Consider the following 25,833-nt stretch of genomic DNA (forward strand, 5'->3'; position numbering starts at 1 on the left):
GGGTCTGCATGCTGGCTGGGGCAGTTCTGCTCCAGTCCACAGGGCATTGTCAGGCCTGCTTCCTGCATCTCATTCTGTGGCCCAAGGTCTGAACGTGGCAGCTACCCAGTGTGTGTCCTTTTCAATTCAATAGGCAGGAGTTCAAGGGCAGGCTCTTCAAGTTGGGCTCCCAAGTCTGGGGAAGACTTTGCTGTGATCCAGCTTTGTTCACTCCCCTGTGCTTCCAGGGAGGGGCATCCACAGAACAAACATCAGTTGTCCTGGGTCCAAGAATAGTTACGGTGATTAATTAACCTACAGAATTAATTAATTAATTAATCAAGCTACAGAAACCAACAATGCTAAACTGGAGGAAGTGGGAGGTGGTGAGGTTTGGGGAAGCCCACTCGTTCCATTCTGAGGGTCCTAGGATGGAGGACAAGGAGCCTAGGAGACAGAACTCTGAAAGGACTCCTTCCAGGGGCATCTGGAAAAATACCCAGCCAGTGGATTGGTCTCTAATTTCTCACAGTGGGCCACCTGCTTTGGAATCATTGAGGAAGATTATTAAAGATACAGATTCGTTGGTGCCTCTGGTCCCTCCTAACCAGGGTCCTGGAGTCAAGGCTTAGGGGCTGTGTGGGTCACAGGGTCTCCAGATGATTCTGAGAAACTTCAACTAATCACTCAGGACCTGGGAGTTTTGAGTTTAAAATCGAGTAGGAGAAACAAATGCCTGCTGTCTGGTTTTGTGTGCTAACATGCACCAAAAGCCTTAAATTCTGAGGAAAAGGGAAAACGTCCAAGGAGCAATTTCTATAATTTCCTGGAGTTTTCATTCTCATCTTCCAGAATTCCATGGTGCCAGCCATGATGTTAAGCAACTATTAACTTCAGCTATTGCCCATTTTACAGACATGGAAACTGAGATGAAGGTGACCCAGCTGCTGCCTAGACACCAACCAGTCGGGTCTGCAAGCCTTTAGCTTCTCCTTCCCCGTCCCCAGGTGCCCTTCCTCCCAAGAGTTTGTGATCCAAACTAATCCTTCCTTGCCTAGAGGAAGGCAGGATAGGATGCCTGGTCAAAAGATGTGTATCAGCGTTCGCTGTCCCTCAGGCCCTGCGCTGGTTGCTTCACAGGAATTCTCATCTAATCCTCCACTCAGGGAAGTAAAGAAGGAGGCAAATAAGGACAGAGAGATTAAGCAACTTGCTCAATGTCTCACAGCTCCAAGGCTGTGGGCTCCAGGGCCCCTGGGGGTCCTGCTCCCAGCCTTAGCTGTTTTTTTTTTTTTTAATTTATTAAAAATTAAAAAAAAATTTTTTTGGCTGCGTTGGGTCTTCGTTGCTGCACGTGGGCTTTCTCTAGTAGCGGCGAGCGGGGGCTACTCTTCATTGCGCGTGGCTTCTCTTCTTGCAGAGCACAGGCTCTAGGCTCGGGGGCTTCAGTAGTTGTGGCACGTGGGCTCAGTAGTTGTGGCTCGCAGGCTCTAGAGTGCAGGCTCAGTAGTTGTGGCACACGGGCTTAGTTGCTCTGCGGCATGTAGGATCTTCCCGGACCAGGGCTCGAACCCGTGTCCCCTGCATTGGCAGCGGATTCTTAACCACTGTGCCACCAGGGAAGCCCCCCAGCCTTAGCTCTTGGCCTAAGCACCGCTTCCCAGTTGCCACAGTGACTTAGCTTTTGGGTACAAGACCCAGAAGAGGCAACTCAAACGTGTTCAACTGTGAGCTCTTAAATCCATGCCCCTCCCCTGCTCCATATATAACATAAACACATGCCCTCCTCTCATGACACACATGCACACACATGCACATACACACACCATCCTCCCGTGCACACACACACTGGCGACTCGAGCCAGGGCTGTGATAAGGGGATGGTGAGCTTGGACTGTGCAGTGGCCGCTGCTTTTCTCAGGAAGCCGGGAGCTCACTGGATGTGTTGACTGGCTCGGCAAAGAGGAAAGTGCTCACAAGTCAGCAGAGGGGACTGGCTGTGCCACACCCCAGGGGCCTGCCAAGACCCAGAGAGGCTTCGAGGGGGAGGGGAGAGAGGAGAGCGAGGATGAGGGGGAAAGAGCTGCCCTTGGTCCTCTCCAGGGGACGCAGCGAGGTCACAGCTCTGGCAGGCAGCATCTGGGTGCCTGCAGGAGGTAAGTAATGGGCCATAAATAATGCATCAGGGTGAGGCAGGAGCTGGTGGAAGAGACAGACTCTGGATTTGGAGCCAGGAGACCCAGGAAGGAATCCCACCCTTGCTTTGAATTGAGGAAGGCTGGGACCTCCCTCTCATGAGCTGTTTCCCAAAATGTAAGCCAGGGGTACTAATCATAATGACTGGCCACTGTGAGGATGACAAGAGAAAGCAGGATGCAAATGAGTGTGAACAGAAAGGTCTTATCCAAATGTGAGGTGGTCTTATTGCTCTTATAATCATTATTCCATCTAGAGGCAGTAGAGCGCTGTGGGTAAGAACAGAGACCCTGGAGCCCCCCTGCCTTTGTTCAGGCCCAATTACTGGCAGTAACTTTACCTTTCTAGACCCCAGTTTCCTAATCTGTAAAATGGGAATAACGATGGCACCCATCACATGGAATCGTTATGAGGGCTGAACCAGTTAAGGATGCTTGGTACAGTGCCCAGCACAGTGGAGAAAGACACAAGAGCTGGCTATTCTCTCCTCTGGTGGATTGGTATCATCATGGTACTTACACAGTGGGGCTTGTTATGGACGGAATGTTTGTGTCCCCCAAATTCATATATTGAAATCCTAATGCCCCCCCGCCAATGTGATGGTATTTGGAGTTGGGGGCCTTTGAGAGGTGATATGGTTATGAGGGTGGGGTGTTCATAAGTGGGATTAGTGCCCTTATAAAAGGATCCCAGAGGGCTTGCTCTGCTCCACCTCCTCCCGCCCCATGTGAGGACACAGTGAGAAAACAGCTGTCTGCAACCTGGGAGAGGGTCCTCCCCAGGACCTGACCATGCTGGCACCCTGATCTCAGACTTGCAGCCTCTAGAACTGTTTACAAGCCACCCAGTTATGGTATTTTGTTATAGCAGCCTGAGCCGACTAACAGCTGTTAGGACCTGCCAGCAGAGGTACAGACTCAGTGCATGGTGTCCCTTCTGCTTATGGAAGCAGCAGGCATGCACCCAAAGGTGGCACCCTCAGGCCTGAGGCCATGGACAGTCCAGGATGCTGACTCAACCTGCCCAGCAGCACTGCTCACTCACACCCTGGGGCTCCCTTTCCCTAGAAGGCCCCTCATGTCATTCTCTGTGACCCCACTCAGCCCAGCCTGACAAACCAGTGGCTTGGTCTCAGGATCAAACTCTAACCCATCCTGAGACTTGAGACCTCCCAATTAGGCCTCTGATGCAGTAAATCCAGAATATACAAAAATGCTTTTTTCTCGTATGTCTTTCCTGATAGTAAGTGGGGTACATACAGTAATAATCCAATTCAGCTCAACAGTCATTTAATAAGTGACCTAAGGGCTTCCCTGGTGGTGCAGTGGTTGAGAATCTGCCTGCCAATGTAGGGGACACGGGTTCGAGCCCTGGTCTGGGAAGATCCCACATGCCGCAGAGCAACTGGGCCCGTGAGCCACAATTACTGAGCCTGTGCGTCTGGAGCCTGTGCTCCGCAACAAGAGAGGCCGCGATAGTGAGAGGCCCGCGCACCGCGATGAAGAGTGGCCCCCGCTTGCCACAACTAGAGAAAGCCCTCGCACAGAAACGAAGACCCAACACAGCCATAAATAAAATTTTAAAAAAATAAATAAATAAGTGACCTAAGTGTGATCCTCAGCATCAGGCATTGGGCACCATACTAGTTTTTATTGCTGATGTGAAAAATTACCACATTACTGGCTTAAAACAATACAAATAAATTTTCTTATAGATCTGGAGGCCCAAAGTCTGGAATGGGTCTCCCTGGGCTAAAATCAAGATGTTGGCAGGGCTGCATTCCTTTTGGAGGTTCTAGAGGAGAATCTATTTCCTTGCTTTTTCCAGCTTCTAGAGACCATCTGCTTTCCCTGGCATATGGCCCTTTCCTCCATCTTCAAAGCTAGCAATGCCATCAAGCCAAGTCCTCATGCTGCCGTCTCTCTGGTTCTCTCCTGCCTCCCTCTCCCACTTTTAAGGATCCATGTGATTATATCGGGCCCACCCAGATAATCCAGGATCATCTCTCTACTTTCAAGTCAGCTGATAAGCAACTTCACTTCATCTGCACCCTTCATTCCCCTCTGCAAAGTAAGGTAACATATTCACGGGTTCCAGGGATGAGGACACCGACGTATTTGAGGGGAGGCATTATTCTGCTGACCGCAGATCATTCACGGTGAGCCAAGCGCTGCATTGGTACTTTGCAGTCATTCACTCACTCACTCATTTATTCAACAGATATTGGTGGAGGGCTCCCACCTACTGAGCTCATCCTAAGTACCAGGCCCAGTGCTGGATGCTGAGGCTTAACAGCCAACAAGACACAATCCCTGCTCTCAGGAAGCTCATAGTCCAGGGCGGAGACGGACCGGCACACAGACAACCACTGTACAGTTGAGCCAGTTACTTCACTTCTCTGAACCTGTTTCTTCATCTGTAAAATCAGAAAAATATAACTATAGCTCTCTCTCCAAATGTTGGGAGATTCAAATGAGATAACGTATGTAGGTAATGCTCTTAGCACTATGCCTGGCATATAGTAAGGGCTTCTTAAATGGTAGACTATTATTATTGGTATTATTATTGAGAATGTGGTATGATGGAAGCACAGAGGAAGGCAGTCAGGGAATCAGGGAGTCAGGTGAAGTCTAAATTGACACCCCCAGGGATGAGCAGGATTAGCCCAGGGAAGTGTAGGAAGTGGAAGGAAGGGGTCCCTGGGGAGAAAGAATGCACGTGCAAAGGCCCTGCGGTGAACAGGCCTCTCGATCCTCATGATACCCCAATAGCCCACCAGGTCTCTTCCTGCTGTGTACATGAGTTGTACTCCCACTCCCAAAGTCCAGAGGCCAGAAGGACCTCCTGGCTTCTAAACACCCAGCTCCAAGGCAGTACTGCACCCACTGTACTCATCACAAGGATCCCACCTGCCCCCACACCTTGTACCAGGAACCACAAAATTCATTGTCCTAACAGCCACTCATCAGTGGACCCTAACTAGGTGCTGGGCCCTGAGCTGAGGGCTCTTCAGTTAGCAACTCACTAACTCCTCACAGCTATATAATTAGACCTGTTGGAGAGAGGAGGAAATTCTGCAAGTGTGTGAAACTTACCCAAGGTCACCCAGGTAGTAGATGGTGAAACCCAAGGCTGTTCTGACTCCCCATCTCAAGGCCCGCTCAGGCCAACAGCCCAGGCATTTGATGGCTCAGCTCCATGCATGGAGGCTGGACCATGAGGAAACGGGATGAAGTGGGACCTTAGAAGAACATCTGGTCTACCCTAGAGTTTGAACTAGGGGTGCCTGGAGCATGGGGTAAGGGCCAGGGCAGGGGCCAGGGCATTTGTTTAAAAGAACAGGCTTGTCTCTTTCCCAGGATAAGCTGCAACAGCAGCAAGGCCCAAGAAAAGAAAGGACAAACTGGCTTGGACACTTAAGAAGGGTCCCAGACTGAGCCCTCCCACCCTCAGCAAAGCCTGGTCTTACCCAAGAGCGGGGACACCCAACCCAGAGCTAACGCAGGAGCCAGAGGGAGCTTCTCAGCCTATCTGTTCCTTGACTGGGGACAAAGCTGTGCGGACAAACAAGAAAAGCATATATATCAGAGTCCTGGTGTACACTGGTGGCTCCTGGACCCTTCCCTCATCTTCAAAGCTAACAATGTAGGGCCACCTGTTTTCTCCTGGGGAGCACTAACCCCTATCACATCATGATGTCCAGACTACCTTCTTGGAGTTAAACTTCCTTTCTTGTATGAAATCATGGTGATAATAGATGACAGTTTGCGTGTGCTTGTGGCAAAATAAATGATTGGTATCTGTGCAGCAAGGGGTTAGCTCAGCAGGCTTGGATTGCTTGAATCCTGGACTTTCCAAAGAAAGGACTAGTCCTTGGTACGCCTGCTGCCTGACGGGAGTGTTTGTGTGTGTTTGAGGCCTTGGGCCACACTGTATGGGTCTGACCAGACAGTTAACACTCACAGTGTGACCTCTGGGGAAAGCCTGTGTTTGGAGGCCCGAGGCCCTGGGCCACACTGTGTCAGTTTGACTTCCGGGGGCCTGGAGACTGAGTAGCTTAGGTCAGTTGCGCAGGTGCTGCATGCCTATGTGACCAACGCTCAGTAAAAACCCTGCACTCCAAGGCTCAGGTGAGCGTCCCCGGTTGGTACTCTGCTCGTGTTATCACACATCAGTGCTGGAAGCAGTGACTGTGCCCCTGTGCGACTCCACTGGGAGGGGCACTGGAAGCTTGTGCCTGGTGTCTCCTGGACTCCACTCGTGCACCCTTTCTCTCTACTGATTTGATCCGTGTCCTTTCGCTGCAGTAAATGGTAACCATAAAGGAAATGGCTTTTCTGAGTTTTATGAGTCCTTCTAGTAAATCATCAAGCTTGAGGGTGGTCTTGGGGACCCTCAACACAGCATCGTATGTCAGTTCCTCAGTTTCTATTATCTGGAAACTTGGTTGGAACCTCTGATTCAACCCAATCCTGTCATTGTGGTGCTGAGGACACTGCAGCCCCCCGAGAGGGAGGCGTGCCCGGGGCAGCCTACCATAGGGTCCACCCTAGGTCTGGGGCATGGCACCCCAACTCTGGGCATGGCTTTAGCTCAGGCCTGGGGTGGGGCTGGGACAATCACCCTGTAGAAAGGGGGCCATTCTCTCCAGAACTTCAGGACAAAGGCTTCTCCAGACATGTGTGTCCTCTTTGGAAGGAGAATGGCTTAGCTCTCCTCCAAAGAGCAAATCTTAGCTTTTCGTCTGCTTTCTGCAAATTCATGTCTATGTAAGAGCTCCCTGGGGCCCAGGGAAAGCTGTGCCTCCTCCCTGACCTCTTGGTTCTCCCTTCCCGCTGAAAGTGGGGTTGATCAGGCCGCTCAGGCTCACACCTGGGGCCAGCAGCAGAGTTAGGATCGAGGAAAGCCTGGAGGGCCACCCAGCACCTGCCGGGAGAGCTGTCTTTCCCTGGAACATTTCCTGTCCTTCAGGGGAAACTGAGACAGGGAACTCTTAGCTCTGGACCTTGTGACAAAGTGTGGACTTAAAAACATTCGTTCCTGAATCTGGGGCCAAATAGTTCCCTCCAGGACTGCCTTGGGTGTGTTTGTTTTTTTAGCTTTTTATTTGAAATAATTATAGATTTACAGGAAGTTGCAAAATAATAGAGAGAGGTCCTGTGTACCCTTAACTAAGTTTCCTCCAGTGGTAACACCTTACACATACAAGATCAAAAAAACTCAGGCTTTAAAGTGAAATTAGCACAATTGGGAAGGTGGGGCTGGCAACCACTCCACTCCTTCCCCAAGATTCCCCCGAGAACCTGCGTAGGTGTGAAGCCAATCGGGAGACCACACACAGGTCTCCTTTCAAGGATGGATGGGCTGGCCTTGGCGGAGGTCAGAGACCAAGCACCCAGGCAACGGGAGGCTGCAGAGTGGCCTTAGGAGGTCATCCAAGAGATGTGGGCAAGGCAGCATCTTGGGGTAAATTGCTAGCAACACTGTTTCCAACAATGCAAAATTGGAAACATCCTAAATGCCCAACACTATGGGATCAGCTAAGAAAATAATGAAGCATCCACACAGTACAGTGCAGCTATTATCATTACATTGCGGAAGAATAGTTTTTATCAGGGTAAATGTTCATGGTATACTGGCAAGTGAAAAAAGATTGAGTGGCAAAAATATGTGCAGTATGATTCCTTGAGGGGAAACACACACACACACACACACACACACACACACACACACACACACAAAGTGCTGAAGGACATACCCCTCCCCTCTGCCCCAATGTTAACATGTTAACACTGGTTATCTTTAGGCAATGGAATTTTGAGTGATTTTAATTTTTTCCTCTGCATTGAGTTTTCTGCATTGAACATATATGACTATTGGAATTTCAAAAATATATTATCAGACCTACCCCTTGCCTGGACTCAGCACAGACTGGGGCTCCATGTGTCTGGTAAAGCTTACAGGGGAGGTGGAAGGGCATTCTCAAAGGGAACTGGAGGGGGTTCTGCTGTCCTCTTGGATCAGGGAGGACAGAGTGGGGTGTCTGGAGTTCCCTGGAGAGCAAAGGGCAGGCACTGAAGGGGGAGGGTCTTAACATGTTATGGGAGAAAGGAGGTGGCAACATAGCCACTGAGTGGTCCAGGGTGGCCCAGGAGCAGGAAGCAGATAATCTGGTGGCTGGTGAAATTCCAGAGGCAGCCTGAGACCAGACACTCACCGCTGCCTACTTGCTTATTCCAGCTTCCTCACCATCTGCTCACGCACACCCAGCCTTCTCCACCTAAATGCAGGAGCTCCTGGCAGAGGGCAGGGCTGCAACATGCTCAGCTCTGTGCCTCCCTGAGCTTAGCATGGGGCCTAGCTGACCCACTGTAGGATGGATGGATGGATGCTCTCCCCCAAACACCCTCTCTTCTATCTCTGCTGACCTTCCACCTCTCTGCAGGCTCAGATGCCTCTACCTCCATGAAGCCCTTCCTGACCCCTCCAGGCCCCCTCTGTGCTGCACGGTAACCTCAATTGCACATCTTAGCAGAGTCTGCCCAGTACCCAGATTATGGGACTCTGAGGTGGTTTCCTCCATCGGTGCACAAACCTGAAAGCCAAGGTCAGTGCCTGGTCTGCTCTGGTTCTCCAGTGCACTCAGCACAGGGCTTGGCACCAAAGAGGCACTCAACCAAGCCTATAAAAGAAGAGAAAGGATCCTCTCTTCTCTCCCTGAGGCCATCTTACTCATCATTAGTGAGTGGGGAGTGTTAGTGGGGACGGGGGCACAGTTCCTGCTCAACCTCCCCCTGCTAACAGAGGGAGCTTCGATGGCCCCAGGCTCCCCTGCACCCCTGACCCCACCTGCTGGTTCTTTTCACTCGCTCCCAGTCATGGTCACAAGGGGACTGGCGAGGAACGGTGACTCAGCCCAATTCATCACCACAGTGGAAAAACCCAGTCACCTGTCCTCCTGGCAAAGGGACCGGAGCTGCCTCTGCATACTGTTCTCAAGGTCCTTTTGTCTTTCACCTGCTGAAAAATCAAAGAGTAAAGCATGTAGGAGCGTCATCACTTGACGCTGTAGACTTGCAGTGGGACATGACTCTCAGTGACCCGAGGTGGTGTGTTCCCTCCATGCCAGCCTCCGAGTTAAGTGCCACGTGTGTCACCTCACAGCAGTTTCACAAGTCCATTATTATCTGAAGTGGGCACTGGCCACTCTTTCGGCCACCAGCATCTGACATGCCCTTCCTACGAGGCAGAGTCCACCTCCTACTAGAGGAACTGAAAACACATTTTTCCCAGCCTCCCTTGAAGCTTTGACAGAGTACCTTTTACAGGCATCTGCCATCAGACATCACATTCCTGACTGTGAATTAGAAACTGGTGACACGAACAAGCCAAGACCACACCAAGTCCATGCTGGTGACAGTGCGGCAGTGGCGGCAGCAGCCCCTCTGGCTTCAGAGGCAGCCATGGTCCTGATGCCAGCATCCCGTGTCCCTGCCCAGGGGCGGTGCCGGCTGCAGCATCTGTTCCCGGGGAAGGCAGCAGTGGTTTTGACACCAGGGCAATGCTACAGGGTTGGGCCTGGCTCCTGAGATCCCGAGGGCTGCCCACCATCCTTTTAACAAAGCCCTGTTTTGCTTAAATCAGACAGAGTAGGTTTCTATTTCCTGCAGTCACCCAGACTGATTCGGTAGCCTGAGTTTCCGGATGGGGAAATGAAGGCCCAAAGAGATGTTCAGACAGGCTGGGTCTCGTCTCTAGCTGAGGTACAGGCCAGTCTCCTCTCTGGTTTACAGATGGGAAAAGGGCAGTCCAGAGAGGGCAACAACTTTCGCAGTATCTTTCAGGTAATGAGGAGCAAGGCTTGAGGGATATGTCTTGGAGGCCCCCTGTCCCAGCCAACCGCTTGGCCATCTGCCACACTTGGCTTTCCTCTGTTAAAAACCCTGCCACCCAGCCTGCCCCCAAACACCCTGCCTCCCTCAAAGGGGTGAAGAAGAGCCCTGGAGCAGAAGGAACTGAGAGCTTGTGCTTCTGCTGACTCAGCTGGGACTCCTCTGCCCAGCATGACTGACTCCTCCGGAAGGGGTCAGGGCCTCCCTCCCTGCCTATCCCCTGAGCACCTTTTCTTTCTTTTTTTTTTTTTTTTTTAATAAATTTATTCATTTTATTTATTTATTTTTGGCTGTGTTGGGTCTTCGTTGCTGCGCGCGGGCTTTCTCTAGTTGCGGTGAGCGGGCTTCTCATTGCGGTGGCTTCTCTTGTTGTGGAGCACAGACTCTAGGCACGCTGGCTCAGTAGTTGTGGCTCGCGGGCTCTAGAGCGCAGGCTCAGTAGTTGTGGCGCACAGGCTTAGTTGCTCCACGGCATGTGGGATCTTCCCGGGCCAGGGATCGAACCCGTGTCCCCTGCATTGGTGGGCGGATTCTTAACCACTGCGCCACCAGGGAAGTCCTAAGTACCTTTTCTTATTTTTAAAAATAAATTTATTTATTTATTTATTTTTGGCCATGTCGGGACTTGTTGCTGCACGCAGGCTTTCTCTAGTTGCAGAGAGCGGGGGCTACTCTTCATTGCGGTGCGAGGGCTTCTCATTGCGTTGGCTTCTCTTGTTGCGGAGCACGGGCTCTAGGCGCAAGGGCTTCAGTAGTTCTGGCACATGGGCTTAGTTGCTCCGCCGCATGTGGGATATTCCCAGACCAGGGCTCGAACCCGTGTGCCCTGCATTGGCAGGCGGATTCTTAACCACTGCGACACCAGGGAAGTCCCCTAAGCACCTTTTCCTGATGCAGTAGCTCCCTGGTAGGGCAGTGTTCTCACAATCACATTGCTTCATCATCTATTAAAGCTTTACTTTTTAGAGGTTTAAATCCTCAACCTAACCCCCCCCCCCCCACAAATGCCCACTTGGGGTTCATGAATTATCTAAACCAGATGGATTTGTCTACATTAGTTCAAGTCTATGGCAGACACCATTCCACACACAGATCTGTCTGTGTGCAGATGTGTCACAGTGTCAAAGCTCTTATTAGGCAGCCTTTTACATCCTCCTGGGGCCTGTATTCCTCCAAGGAATTCAGAACAGGCTAGGCCTCATGAATTATGTTACTAGAACATCAACAGTTAGTTTTATTCAATAACCAGGCCTGAAATTATTGGAAAGGGTAGAATTCAGAAAAGCCTGAAAGAATCTGTAATGCAATAATAACAGTTTCATCATCAGTAATCACAAGGACTATTTATTGAGCACTTCAACCATGTGTCTGGCACTATGCTAAGCATTTTATGCCATCATTTAATTCTTAGGAGCCCTCTGAGGTCAGCATCATCCCAATTTTACAGAGTATAACATGAAGCCTCAGAGAGAATAAGTCACACAGCCAGGAAATTATAGAACCAGCCGGTGCTCTTAAGGACCGGTTCCAGACTTGTATATATAGAACTAGTTTCCTGGATGTTTAGCATGTAGAGGTTTACTCTGTCACCACCTCCCCTCATCATCCCTTTACAAAGGAGGAAACTGAGAGGCAAGAATTTCCCCAAGGTGAGCCCCAGAGTTGTAAGGAGAACCCAAGCTTGCTGCCTTCTGTGCAGTTTATATACTGCACCCCAAGCAGGAATGTGCACCCCATCTGGGGCCACCAAATCTTACCAGCTTCCTAAACGTTGCAGAGTCGGTTAATTCAAAGTCATAGTAGCTTCCACGGAAGCCTGGAGCTGAGGGAAAGCTGGGACCTCGTTACAAACCAGCCCAATTAAAGGTCCAGTGAAAGGGGAGAGGCACTGAAGGATCCTCTTGACGTCTCAGCCTGCACCATCCCGGACCTCCCAGATGACCTGGTCCAACACAGTCACTCTGCACCGGAAAGGCCGGAATCGGGAGGGGCAGAGCCCCGCCCAAGGTCAGTGGCAGAGCCTGAATAGAACCCCTGTCTCCAGGAGCCCGCCTCTTGAGCTGTCTTGCCCAAGTATATTTTTTCAGGTCATCACATTTCCATTCTCCCTACAGTAGGACTCCATCCAGGGACTTTGGCGTTCCCTCTTTTGGGGTAACAGGTGAGAGCAACGCCACTGGGCCTGACCAGAGTGAGCCTGAGGACCAAAGGGGTCCCCAGTTCCCTTTCCTGCTCGCTCAGATAATGGAGGGTGAATGCAGGAGAGCAGGGACCTCGCCACATTGGGGGGGGGGGGGGGGGCGGGGCGAGGGCCCAGAACACCTCTGCCTGGAGTCACTCCCGCATGAGTTCCCCAAGGAAACCCTAGGGCTCTGAAAACGGGGGACGACGACCCAAATCCACCTCAGCGCCTGACTCTTCCCGACCCCCCAGGGCTTTTCCCCAGTGGTTCCCGGCCGGCGACAGGGGCGGGGGAGAGGGTGCTGTCTCCTCGGGGCTCCTGGGGAATCTAAACAAAGACTGAGGCAGAGACCGCTCCCTCCCGCGGGAGCCCGACGCCACGCGGCGACCAGGGGACTGGCGGCGCGGGCGGGGCCTCCCACCGCCCCCGGCGCACTCCGAGCAGCGGGGGACCCTTCCTCCGGGCGCCTGCAGGAGGTGAGGAGCAGGCCGATCGACCCGGGGTCTCCGCTAGGTTCGGGTGTCCGGGGGTCTAGCTCGCCCGCCCACTGGGCGCTCCAGCCGCAGCGGGAGGCGGAAGCCGAGCGCGCAGGACCGCCTCCCGGGTCCAGCCCCCAGGCCGGGCCCAGCACCGGGCCGAGCGCCCACGCTCCCCGCGCCCACGTGGGCACGCCCCCCGTGGCGCACCACCCCCGGCCCGGCCCCCGCCCCCAGCAGCAGCGGCTCTGCAGAGGGGCCGGGCGCTGCCGGCACCTGCACCCGTGCGTTGGCGGCAGCAGCGCAGAGGCCCGGCTCCCCGCCTGCGCGTCTGTCTTGCTCGCCTCACCCTAGGTGAGTCGGCGGCGCCCCGAGACCCATCTCCCCCCATTTCCCGGCCACTGCGGCCGCGGCCGGCCCCCCGCCCCGGCTCAGCCCCCGCGCGCGACCCAGACCCGCGAGCGGGCCGCCTTGTCGCCGGGCCACACTTCGCCTACGAGGGCGGCACCCCCCCTTCGGCCCACTCCGCCCCACCCGGGCTCTTCCTCCTCGCCTTCCCGGCCAGAGGCGCGGACCCCCAGGGCCACGGCCCCGCGGCCGCCCGCGCCTCCCTGATCGCGACACCGGGGGCGGCCGGGCCTCTTTGTTCGGGCGGCGGGCACAGGGGCCCACTCCCGCCGCCTCCCAGAGTGTCACCCGCACCCACCCCGCGCGCTCTCTCAGCCTCCCGGCGTTCACCCGGACCAGGTGGCGGCGGGCGCCTTTGAGGGGTGCGCGGTCGTGCAATTGGTGGATTTTTTTAAACCTGTTTGGAGGGGGGAGCGCGGCGTGGGGGGCGGCGAGAGCTCTCCCGGCTGCCGGCTGCTCTTCCTGCTTCGCTTCTCGCTCTCCTGCTGTTTCCCTCCTCGCCTCCCGCGCTCCTCTCCCCTGCTCGGCTGAGCGCACTCCCCCGACGCCGCAGCCCCGAGCCGGGCAGCGCGGGGCGCAGACATGAAGGTGCTGGGACACAAGCTCGAGCTGCTGACAGGTACCGCCGGCCTTTCCCCTCCGCGCGGCCCTCGCTGCCCGCTACTTTCCGAGTTGGAGCGGGGCTTGGTGGCGGTGGCCGCGGGTTTGGGGTGGCTCGGGTTCGAGCAGGAGGAGCGGGTGCAGATACCAGCTAAGTCCTAGCTTGTGCGCTGCGTGTTCCTGTGCGGAGCCCGGCCCGGGAGAGGACTTGGGGCGGTGCCCTTCTCGGCTTTGCTCTCTGAGGGACCCGGTGTCCGGGTGGGTAGAGCGCTTGCCGCAGGGGCGCGCGTTCGAGGACTGGCCCCCTGGAGTCTCCGACTAGTCAAGCTCTAGGCAGGTCCGCAAAAGGGGAAAGAGAGCTTAGAGCCCCTGCCCTTCAATCAGTGTCACTCAGTCCCCCCAAGAAAGGAGCTTCCTGGGCTCCCAACAGGACCTCTGCCGTGGGCCTCTGAATTCCTGCTCCCTGTGACAATCTCAGCACCTCTCCCTGGGAGGAGAAGTTACTTGCTCGGCGTAGAGGCCAAGTGGCCAGGAAAGTGGGGAGCCAGATTGGGCCCTGATGACTGGGGAACTTCAGCCTTGGGGCCCCTGTGAAGAAATGGCCAGACACCCCACTGGAAACCATATCCTGGGTGCTGTGGCTGGAGATAACAGAGGACACTGGGTCTGCCCAGAAGAGCAGGCGGGACAGGGGCCAGGGCTCTGAAGGGTGGAGACACTCTTCCAGGCATGAAGGGCAAACAGTACAGGTGGCTTCTGTGGTCTCCCCAGGGGAGAGGTGTGGAGAGACCCAGACAGGAGGATGGGGGCTAAGAAAGGGAAACAGTTGGGAAATCCAGATCCCACCAGGTCCTGGGCTGTAGAGGTGCTCAATCAATGTGTACTGGATGGACACATGGATTCCAGAAATCGTCCCCTGGCACCTGGGAGGTTTGATGCCTGACTTGGAGGACATTACCATCTAGTTCAAGGGAACAGAGCACAGGAGCCCTGGTACAAGAAAGGGAAGGGGGCAGCAGTGTGAGGACACACTCAGGAAACAGCTTGGAGTCTGAGGCGGGGACAGGAGGAGAGCAGATAGATGTGAGCACGTGGCAGCGTTTGAACTGGACCCTAAAAGACAGAATTTCTATTAGCGGAGTGGGAGGTGGCATTACAGGCTGAAGGATGGACGGACCAGCATACGCAGAGGCCCTGGGATGTGAGAGAGGCTTGAACTGGGAGTGATGTGACGTGAAGCGGAGGCTAGAGGGCCTGGAGTGTGTGGGATGGGGTGGGCTGGGGGTTGGGTGAAGTTTCGGGCTGTGAGTACGTGTTCAAGTAACAGTGGCCACTCCTTGGCTCATGCCAAGCTCAGAGGGAAGAGAAGGTGGGCGCTGCTCCTGGAGCGCTGGAAACACTGGCCAGGTGCTCAGAAGCACGAGATCTGAGCCCAGTTAGCCGTGCGGCCGGCACCCTCCCCAATCCCTTGCCAACTTGCCTTGTAGAGCTCACCTGAGGCAGGCCAGTCCTCCTGACTTCAGAGGGAACTACAACAGCGACTGAACTTGTTAATCCCCCCCGAGGGAAAGTTTTCACCACCCCGTGGGTTTTTAGAGCCCTGCATGCAGGACAGAACTCCTAGATCCTTCCCCTTCTCCTCTTCCAGCCCCAGAAGGGCCTGGAGGAGGAGTGTTCGTGGGAGACATGCGTGAGGGCTGCAACGGGGGTCCAGGCTTTGGGGTCCCAATACAGTGTACCCTCGTCTTCTGGGTACATGGGTCAGGGCCCCTCCTCCCTCATCAGACAGACTTGCCCGGTTCTCGCAGGCTCTCTAGACCCCTGGCCAGGCTGGAACAAGACTCCCTGGGTCACTGTCATCAGTCTTGGACCCCCACTGCACCTCTCACCAGGCCCTGGGGGGCAGGGCATCCCTCCCAGTCGCGTCACAGTGGTTTTTCCAGCCTTCCCTCTTTCTCCAGCTCCCTCCCTTCCTCTTCCTCATCCCACTGATCTGGGTTCAAATCCCAGCCCCAGTACTGGCCAGCCGTGTGATTTCAGATAAGTTGCTTAACCTCCCTGACTTCAGTTTTCTCATCTTAGAGATGGAAATGTTGACCCTTCCCTCTGAGAGCTGGCGTGAGGCTCACTGAGATAGTACAGATGACACACCCGGATGGGGCCTGACCCTGGTGGGCACCTCGTGGGCTTCATCTCCCCTCAGGTTCCTTGGTCTTGGCTGTCCCTGTGATGGAGGAGTCCAGCTGCGCTGGCTGGTTGGCCACGAGGAAGTTTGGATCTATCTCCACCCACTTTATCCGTGTCACGTGCATCTGTGAGATTTTGACCCATCTCCTCTGCTGGATGCAGAGCAGGTCACAAGGTGGTGGCCGGTTTATTGTGGTGGCATACAGCAAGTGCTCAGTAGTTGTTGACTGAGTCCAGGCTCAGCAGCGTCTCCAGGATGATTTCTTAGAGGTCTCCAACTCCCTGCCCCACACCAGCATTAGGAAATTATTTCACTGAACCTTTTGTTAAACTCATGTTTATTTAGCTGTTTATAGTTTTCACATTCTCCCATTTTATCATCATGATCATTTACCAATGAGGTCAGTCTCTGCCTCATGTCCTGCGGCTGAGAAGAGGTGGAGCTGGGTTTCAAACCTGAGTCCTGAGCCCTGAGCCATCCCATGCATTTCTTTTTTATTTATTTTTTTAATCTTTCATGTTCACTTTCCTGCCTTCCTGCCTTCCTTCCTTCTCCACACAGCATGTGGGATTTTAGTTCCCCGACCCACACCCTGGACACTGGAAGCACGGAGTCTTAACCACTGGACCACCAGGGAAGTCCCTCCATGCGTTTCTAATTGCCTGGCTCCAGGCCAGTCTCATAGCTGCTCTACACTTCACTTTCCTCACCTGTGAAATAGGTTCGTTTTGGTACCTCCCATACAGGTGTGAGACTGTATGTAAAACGTTGAGAGCGGCATCTGGCAGGCAGGCAGCAAATGGCAGGTGAAGGGCTGTTGTCCCCGAGTTGCCTTCTCTGTGTCCTGGAGTCTCCTCCCCTTCCCCCTGTGCTCCAGTCGTCGGATTTCCTTCCTCAGGGAAGTTCCAGTTCCTCTTCTGGGTTCTCCACACAATCCAGGCCTCCCTGAGATGTGCCTCTGGGGTCCCTGCTTCGGCCTCAGGTTCCCATCACCTGGGACAAGGTGAGGCACGACATCTGGGGTTGGGCCCTGCTGGCCGGACGTCCACAGCTCTGACACCAGGTGGGCAAAGCCAGGTACCCCTCACTTACAGGGCTGGAAGGATGCCCATGAGTTGTCATGTGCAGCCCGAGCATGTCTTTTTGTTCCAGAGAGAAGAAGGGGCCCTTCCTTCACAGGTGAGCGATGCTTAGGCGGCCGGCACTTAGAATTCCAGACGCCTTTACAGAGTTTTCCGGTGTAGGGAGGGCAGGGATTTGGGAATCAGAGGATGTGAATTTCAGGGTTTCCTCTCCGCTTGTCAGCTCCCGAGCAAATTCTTAATTTCTCTGAGCCTCAGTCTCCTTATCAATAAAATGGGAGTAAAGGCCCTTCCTCGTTAGCGTGGTAAGAAGGAGCCCAGGACTCTGTCCTGCCCACACACAAGCTCCCTGTAGTCCCCAGAGGGCAGACTCTCGGTGCCTTTTTTTATTTCTTAGTGAGATGGGGAAAAGTGGGACATTCGTCTATTTGCAAGTAGAAAGGTGATGGTTTTTGTGCATTTATACTCCAACGGTCTGTCTCCAAGATGGTTCAGAGTCAGAGCTCTAAAATGGCAGATTGAGGGCTCTGACATATTCCCTTGGGAGCCTCGGTATTAGACGTTGGAAATTTTTAAAAATATACTTGATGTGTGATTAGAAAGCAAGACTTTTGCCAGTTCAGTCTGGAATTTTGGTATCATTTTAATGCATGGAATGTGTATTTAAATAGTGTTTGATTGTTGGCAGGTGTGTTGAGCCATATATTTATATGTAGGGGAAACGGAGGCATTGATTTACCCCAGGAGGCTGAATATAGGACCCTGAATCCTCATTTCCAGTTCACCCATTTTAGTAAGCTTCACTGCTTCGCTGGGGCACTGCGAGAGATAGGTGTGAGGGGACACGTGGCCTGCAGGAAGAGGGGAGAAGGGAGCAGTTCATTAAGCGGGGTGTGGGGAGATGGGCAAGCTGTTCCGCTGGTGCAACTTTTATGAAGGGCAAGTTGGCAATGATGTATCAAAAGCTTAAAAATATGTATGATCTGTGACTCACCAGTTGAATTTTTAGGAAAAAATAAAGATGTGTTCAGAGGTGTTTGTTCAAGGATGTTATCCCATAGTTGTTTATAGAAGAGAAAAAAAAAAAAACTGGAAACAACCTAAATGCCCAGCAGTAGGGGAGGTTAAATAAACAGGAGTGCATTCAAACCAGGGAACCCCAGGCAGCTGTGAATTATGCTACCAAAAGTTATTTACCCACCTGAACAGATGTCTCCTTATATACATGTAATAACGTGATGACAGCTCACACTTACATGGCATTTGTCATGTGCCAGGCACAGTCCTAAGCACTTTCTATATGTTAACTCATCATCATAACAACCCTATGAGGTATGTGCCATTATTTCCTCCTTTTAACAGATGAGGAAACTGAAGCACAGGCTAAGTAACTTGCTTAAGGTCACACAGATGGCAAATAACTGGCTGAAATTTGCACCAGGTTATCTGGCTCCAGAGTCCAAAAGATGTTTCAGTTTAAAAAACAAAAACAAAAACCTTTTTTTCAGTGTATAAATTATTAGCACTGAAAATGAAAGGAGATAAGCAAAAATGTTAACAGTGGTTTCCTCTGGTTACTAGGATTGTATGTGATTTTTTATTTCTTTTTGCTCTTTTGTTTTTCTGACTTTTCTCAGTGAATGTGTATTGCGTGAAATTCAAGTTCTATTTTTAAAAATGAAAAATTAACAAACATACAGGGGAAAGTGCTAAGCGCTGGGGTTCTGATAAAACCAGAATTCCTACAGGAATTCTGAAGGAGAGCTGAATTCCGGGGTTGTTGGGAGGGTGTGTTCTTGGAAAACTCGAGAGAGGAAGAGTCATTCACCATGGGTATTGAAGTTGGCTTTCCCTGTTTATAGGGAGGAGGAGACAGACAAAGTGAGTAACGCAGATGGGGCCGCAAGGTCGTGGGGTGTGCGTGTGCGTGTGTACAGGCGTGCTAGGCTGAATTATGGCCCCCAAACATACTCAGATCCTAATTCCTAGAACCTGTGAACGTTACTTTATATGACAAAAGAGACTTTGCAGTTGTCATTAAGTTAAGGATCTGGAGATGGGGAGATTATTGTGGATTATCCAGGTGAGCCCTAAATGCAACCACATGTATTCCTATAAAGGGAGCCAGAAGGAGATGCAGCCACAGACCACAGAAGAAGGTGATGTGACGTCTGCAGCAAGACGCTTCACTTGCCCCCACTGCTGGCCTTGTAGCTGGAGGAAGGGGGCACGAGTCAAGGAATGCAAGGAACACAGCTCGAGAAGCTGGAAAAGGTGGGAGAACACATTCTCCCCCAGAACCTCCAGAGGGAGAGTGGTCCTGCCAATACCTTGGTTTCAGCTCAGGGCCACTGATTTTGGACTTCTGACCTCTAGAAGTGTAAGACAATAGATATGTCTTGTTTGAAGCCACCAGGGTTGTGGTGATTTGTTATAGCAGCGCCAGGAAACCAATGCTGGGGTGCATGCAGATCCGACCCGGTGCCTCAGCCGCCATGGAGGCTGGCCCCGTGGCCATAGGCTTGGGGTCTGGAAACCTGCTTCTGATCAGGCCCTGGCTGTTTGACCTTGGGCTGAGCCTGGCTGAGCCCACACAATAGTCCTGAGGATCAGCCGGGGAGATCATCATGACACTGTTTTGTAAGCAGGAGAGCATCACCCAAGCATTGGTAGGATGTGAGCTTCTGCTCGCCTAACACAAACCTGGTCTCTGTGTCATAACAGAAAAGCTTTCATGGCACGCCCTTCCACTTTCCTTAATCCTCAGGTACTTTAAACTCCAAACCACAGATGAAAGGTATACTCCAACCAGAATGACCATATGTCTTAAGCCCCATAACCAGTACCTTTGAGGACTGAGATGTGTTTTCAGTTCACGTGCTGGGGGCAGTGCCTGGAGATGCTCCAGTCCTGGGCACGTGAGAACCCTGGCCTGTCCCACCTGAGCATACCCCTGTTCCTCGTCCATCAAGTGAGTGTTCTAAGCCCGCTGCTCCCGAGGCCCCTGCCAGCTCCAAAGTGTTTGCTGTGAACCCAGCATACTGAGACAGGGCAGAGAGGGACGGTGGTCAGGGGTGGCCTGGAGGTCCCCTGCAATCTGAAGTGGTCATCCAGGAGGACCATAGGCCCTAGAATGTTCTGGGGCTCCTTTTTACCATTGCATCTTTGGATTCACCTGATGGAAGTGCCTGGGTTGGAATAGGCCTGAACTGCCAGAGTGGACCGTGGTGTTGCCATTCAAGTGTGGTAGGGAAGCCCTGCCTCCAAGCCCATGAGCCCTCTGACCCCACACCCAGGCCTGGCTACCCTGTGTGATTGCCAGACACGTGGGTGGGGTGCTGGGCTTTGCTTGGCCCCTCTGGACCATGCAGGTGAAAAGACCTTGGATGTTGTGTTAGGTCTCTTGGTTGCAAGTGACAGAAACTGAACGTAGACTGACACAAAGAAGGGAAACTAGGGTGTCTATGCAGCACAGTGGACCTACGGCCACTGAAGGCCATCAGGCTCTGTCTCTCTCTCTCCCCCACTCCTATCAGTTCCATTCTTTGGGTTGGTTTGGCCCCAAGTCAGTCCCTTCCTCGTGGTGGCAAACTGGCTGCTGGCTCACAGACCATCCTCCTGATAACCCCAGTAAAGAGCTTCTCAAATATTCCAGCAAAGGCCTTGCCCTGATTGGAACCCACACCCCTCCCTGAACTGTCTCTGAAACCAAATGTAGTGTGTCCACTTGGTTTCCGCACCCCGCTCCTACCTCTCCAGCTGTTCCTGCACACTCTCTGCTCTACTGCTTTCTCCTCATCTCCTTTCTCTAGGGCTCATCCTGGGACCGCTTCTCTGTCCTCACTCACTCCCTAACTGACCTCATCTAGTCTCATGCATTCAAACATCGTCTGTGTGGTGATGGCTCCAGTCCTAGACTCTCCCCTGAAGTGCAGACTCTTATAGCCACCTGCCATTTGCAGCCCCACCTGACTCAGGTCTAAGCCAACCGCCTGGGCTTTCCCCCCACCTCTTTTTACCAAGGTCTTCCGGACTCATAAATGGCAACTCTGTCCCACCAATGGCTCAGGACGAAACCAAATCACCCTGGACTCTTCTCTTTCTCATACCCCACAGCTGATCCATCCGCAGCTCCCCCTGGAGCTACCCTCAGAACATACCCAGAACCTGAGGACTTCTCACCACCTCCACAACGGCTGTCAGCATCTCTCTCCCGGATTAATACAGTGACTGGTCTCCCTGTTTCCACCCTCACCCCCTAGGTCTGTTCTACACATAGAACATGGAAATCCTGTCACATCATCCCACTACTCAAAACCCTCCAAGTCACCTCACTCAGGAAAAGCCGGAGTTTTTCTAACAACCTTTTAGATGAAACGTGATCTGATGGCTCTGCTCTTCCCTCTTGGTCCTCATTCCTCCTTGTCTCCCCCAGCTCACTCTGCTCCAGCCACGCTGGCTTCCTCACATCCACCTGAACACGCCAGGCAAACCCCTGCCTCACAGCCTTAGCGCTTGCTGTTCCCTCTGCCCTGAGCGCTCTTTCAGGCATCCACAAGGCCCCCTCCCTCACCTCCTCCACGTCTTTGCTCTGGTCACCTTCTCAGTGAGGCCTGCTCTTACACCCTGTTTCAGATCGCAGCCCCCAGCCCCATGCTCTTTCCCCTTCTGTGACGTTGCTTCCTTGTGCACCTGGCATGTCTGACACACTGTATATTTACTTAGATTCGTTGATTGTTTGCCTACTCCCTCCCCTGAAAGTTCCACAAAGGTAGGACTTTTTGTCTGTAATGATCAATCTTTTATCTCTGGTGCCTAGAATAGTGTCTGGCACATAGTAGCTGCTCAATCAATATCTGGTGAGTGAATGAATGAATGAAGGAAGGACTTAGGCCTGGGGCACTTGGCCGCCCCTGGGGGTGTGGTCATCCCTGTACTACATGGACTGAGGATGGGGCAGGGGTGCCATTTCCACAACCAGGTGCTGTTATGAGAAGAAATGGCCTGGGGTTGAGCAGGGCCCCCCCTTCTGCAGACATCATATGTGAGGCAGGAAGACCCTGGAAGTTGCTTGGAGTGGGTGCTTCTCTGCCAGGTGGGTGCTGTTCTTCAAAACACGAATACGTGAGGCAATTCAGAGGGAAAGGGAGCTTTCCAGGAGAGAAATACCCAGTAAGAAAGCTGCTCCTTTGGGCTCTCTCTTTCCTGCAGACCACGTTGCAGACCTCCGAGCTGGAGGAGGCTTGTTGCCTTGGCTTACCCCTTTGAATCTTGCACAAAGATCCAGGACAAGCGTATCTTTGTTTCTGGGACATTTGCCAAATTAGGCAAAGATACAGGACTGAACTGAGGCACCTGTGTTAAAGAAACTTGAGAATTTGTGGCCAAAAGTGCCAAACTGAGCTTTTTAGCTTTTGAATGTGGGTCACAGTTACTCGTGTTGATGCAGTTACTGTGTGCTGGAAGGGGCTGGCTCACTCTGTGAAGCAAGAATGCTGCTCACTGCAGAGAGGAAGCTGTAGGCTCTGGATCAGCCTAGAATTTCCCTGTGTCCCCTTGGGCAAGCCCCGTCCTGTTCCTTTTCTTTGAGTTCCTTTAGCATGTTAGGCTGGGTCTCCAAGAAAATTGTCCTAAGTTTAAGTTAGCTTCAATGACATGTGACAGAAAACCCACGATAATAATAGATTAAACAACAAAACAGAAACAGACTCACAGACATAGAAAACAAACTTATGCTTACCAAAAGGGAAAGTGGGGGGAGGGATAAAATAGGAGTTTGGGATACACAAATTATAGATACACGCTACTATATAAAAATAGATAAACAAGGACCTACTGTATAGGACAGGGAATTCTACTCAATACTCTGTAATGACCTATATGGGAAAAGAATCTGAAATATATATATATGTATAAAACTGAATCACTTTGCTCAACACCTAAAACTAACACAATGTTATAAATCAACTATACCTCAATTAACAAATAGATAAACAAGATAAAAGTGTGTTTCCCTCTTTCATAAGCAGAGTCTAGAGATAGGCCATCCAGAATTATGACTTCATGATTCTCAGGAACCTAGACTTCTTCTATATTGCCACTCTGCCACCTTTAGTATCCAGCCTCAGGGTCCAAAATGGCTGTCAAGCTCCCACCATCACATCTATATTCCAGCCAGCAGGAGGAAGGAAAGGTTGAAGAATGACATGTCTCCTCCCTTTAAGAGCACTACCCCAAAGTCACATGCTTCCACTTACATCTAACTGGCTGATTGTTGTCACATGGTCATAAATAGGCTTTATTCCCATTGTCTACCTGCTCGTCTAAAATTTGGGAATCTATTATTAAAGAAGAAGAGGAGAACAGGTATTGGGGGACAATTAACAGTCTCTGCCCCAGTAGGACTTTTTACTGGCTCCGTACAGAAGCTGCTCACATGGAATGTGTTGTTGGGATTCCAGTTCTGTCTGCCCTTGCCCTTGGTCTGGGGATTGGAGGCTTATTATGTCTGCATTTAATGCCTGGAACCACGTGTGTACAGAAACAGAGTTCGCACATTGGTGCTGTGCCTCAACAGAAGAAAGTTTTATAAAAGAGCTATGTTATGGCAACTCTAAGATGCACCTTTTTTTTCATAACATCTCTAAAATACAGTCTCTGTTGGTGAGGTGGGCACCAGGACTACTGTCCTTGCCATCACATGTACACCAAAATTTGCTGCTTGGAGAGAAATCCTGGAATCAGTAGTGGAGCACTCTTGGGAAATGCTGCACCACAGATGATCTTAATGTCAGAGGAGCTGGGACTGCACGGAAAAAGCACAGCCAGCAACAACTTCAAGACGGAGTGATTCGGAGGCATTGGACCCTGAATGTGAAGAAGTTTTAGGAAGACCCGACACAGTTTATTTCACTTGTATTTTCCTTTTTAAGAATTTACAAGTGTTGTAAGCAACTATACTTCAATTAAAAAAAAAAAAGAATTTACAAGAGTGATAGATGCTTTTAAAAATTTGGGTCTGGGACTTCCCTGGTGGTCCAGTGGCTAAGACTACGCACTCCCAATGCAGGGGGCCCGGGTTCGATCCCTGGTCAGGAAACTAGAGCCCACATGCCGCAACTAAAGACCCCACATGCCGCAACTAAAGACCCTGCATTGCCACAACTAAAGACCCCGCATGCCGCAGCTAAAAGATCCCACATGCTGCAGCTAAAAGATCCTGCACGCAGAGACAAAGATCCCGCGTGCCGCAACCTGGCATAACTAAGACCTGGCACAGCTAAATAAATAAATAAATATTTTTTAAAAATTTTGGGTCTAAGTCTAAAAGAATAAAATATTAAAAAAATAAAGTAAGTCCCAAAGTTCTGAATGGTAAGAACTCATTATGTGAGTAGCAGTTCTGAAATTACTTTGTGTGTATACTAGGAGTGAACAAATAAAAATATTGGGGATAATGAGAACCAGGTTTCTCATTGTGGAAGAAAAACAATTACAAATAAAGAAAGGGGGGAAGTTAGAATAAACTGAGAGGTGTTGAATTGGAATTAGAGGTATCAGTTATAAATTCCAGATTTTTAATAGATATACAGATACATAGGTATAGAATGTGTGTGTATGTGTGTCAGTGATTGAGGCAGAAAAAATGCAAGGTGAGTTTGGAACATCATATAGGGCTAGAAAATTAGAAACGACCCAAAAAAATGATGGGCGCATGGTGAAAAGACCCAAGAGCCAGCTTGAAGGAACTCCCAATGGCCAAATCTGGCACAATCAGAACAATAAAGTAATAATAGAAATTGATTATAACCCGTAGAATAAAATAAGTAATTGAATAAATAAGTAGATGGAGAAGAAAAGACAGCTGTTATTCTTCGAGGAGAATTCCAGTTAATAAGTGTAGAAGAGATGATGGAAATAGAAAATTATCGTTAGGCAAATACCACAGTAATAACTGTAGGCAAGCATCATCCATGGTTGCTAAAATTAGTGGGCGAAAGTATGATGAGAAACAGGATGTCTGCATAGTCTCAAAGTATCTTCCCACAAGATACGTATTAATTACAAAGGGAAAAATAGTCACTTTATACTGGAGAAACCTGGCAGACACCACCTGAATCGGGTGATCAAGCTTAACATCCCCAATAATAAAACAGATTGACATCATGTACCCCATGAAATGGTACAATGACAAGGGCACATCTCTTCTGCTGTATTCTTACTAAAAATCCATAACCTTGGTCTAATCATAAGAAAACAACAGACAAACCCAAACTGAGGGACAGTCTACAGATTTAACTAATCAGTATTTTTCAAGTATCAACATCATAAAAGACAGACTGAGGCACTGTCCCTGATTGGAGGAGACTACATGACAACTCTGTGCAATGTGGCATCCTGGACTGGGAGACTATTGGGAAAACTGGTGAAATTCATCTCAGGTCTGCAGATTACTTCACCATATTGTATCAGTATTTTCTTTCCTGGTTTCTCTAATTGTATTAAGGTTCTGTAGCATGGTGACATTAGGGGAAGCTGAGTGAAAGGTATATGAGAAGTCTCTGTGCTTTGTTTTTTCTTTGATTTTTCTAAATTTGTAATTATTTCAAAATAAAAAGTTAAAAGGTAGGGGACAGTATTATGTCTCAATTTAATTGGCAGTGTTTTTTCTCTTCTTTTGGTACATAAAATGTTAGTGTCAGCTATAATTGATGGTATCTTAGATTTGATAATATCTGCTGTGTAGAATAAAGTCTCCTTTTAGACCCTTCCAAGCCCATATCCTTCTCCAGAGGTGAGCATTACAGTTACCCTGATTCATTTGAGGACC

The 25,833-nt window shown here is 51.1% G+C and overlaps 1 protein-coding gene across 9 annotated transcripts in view; it reads left to right on the forward strand.

Moving 5' to 3' along the window:
- NDRG4 (NDRG family member 4) overlaps window positions 1-25,833 on the forward strand; it is an 84,172-nt gene that overhangs the window by 28,461 nt on the left and 29,878 nt on the right. For 6 of the 9 annotated variants that reach the window (XM_059903659.1, XM_059903660.1, XM_059903661.1 and 3 more), the window contains exon 1: window positions 13,612-13,752. The exons of 1 other annotated variant lie outside the window; for it this stretch is intronic. In XM_059903659.1, the coding sequence (XP_059759642.1) occupies window positions 13,716-13,752 (37 nt within the window). In that variant the 5' untranslated portion in view covers window positions 13,612-13,715. Of the gene's footprint in view, window positions 1-12,645; window positions 12,726-12,996; window positions 13,080-13,611; window positions 13,753-25,833 lie in introns of those variants that run through there. 2 more of the 9 variants (XM_059903663.1, XM_059903662.1) reach the window with 2 other exon arrangements.

This window comes from Balaenoptera ricei, chromosome 19 (genome assembly GCF_028023285.1).
Source record: "Balaenoptera ricei isolate mBalRic1 chromosome 19, mBalRic1.hap2, whole genome shotgun sequence".
Lineage (NCBI taxonomy): Eukaryota > Metazoa > Chordata > Mammalia > Artiodactyla > Balaenopteridae > Balaenoptera > Balaenoptera ricei.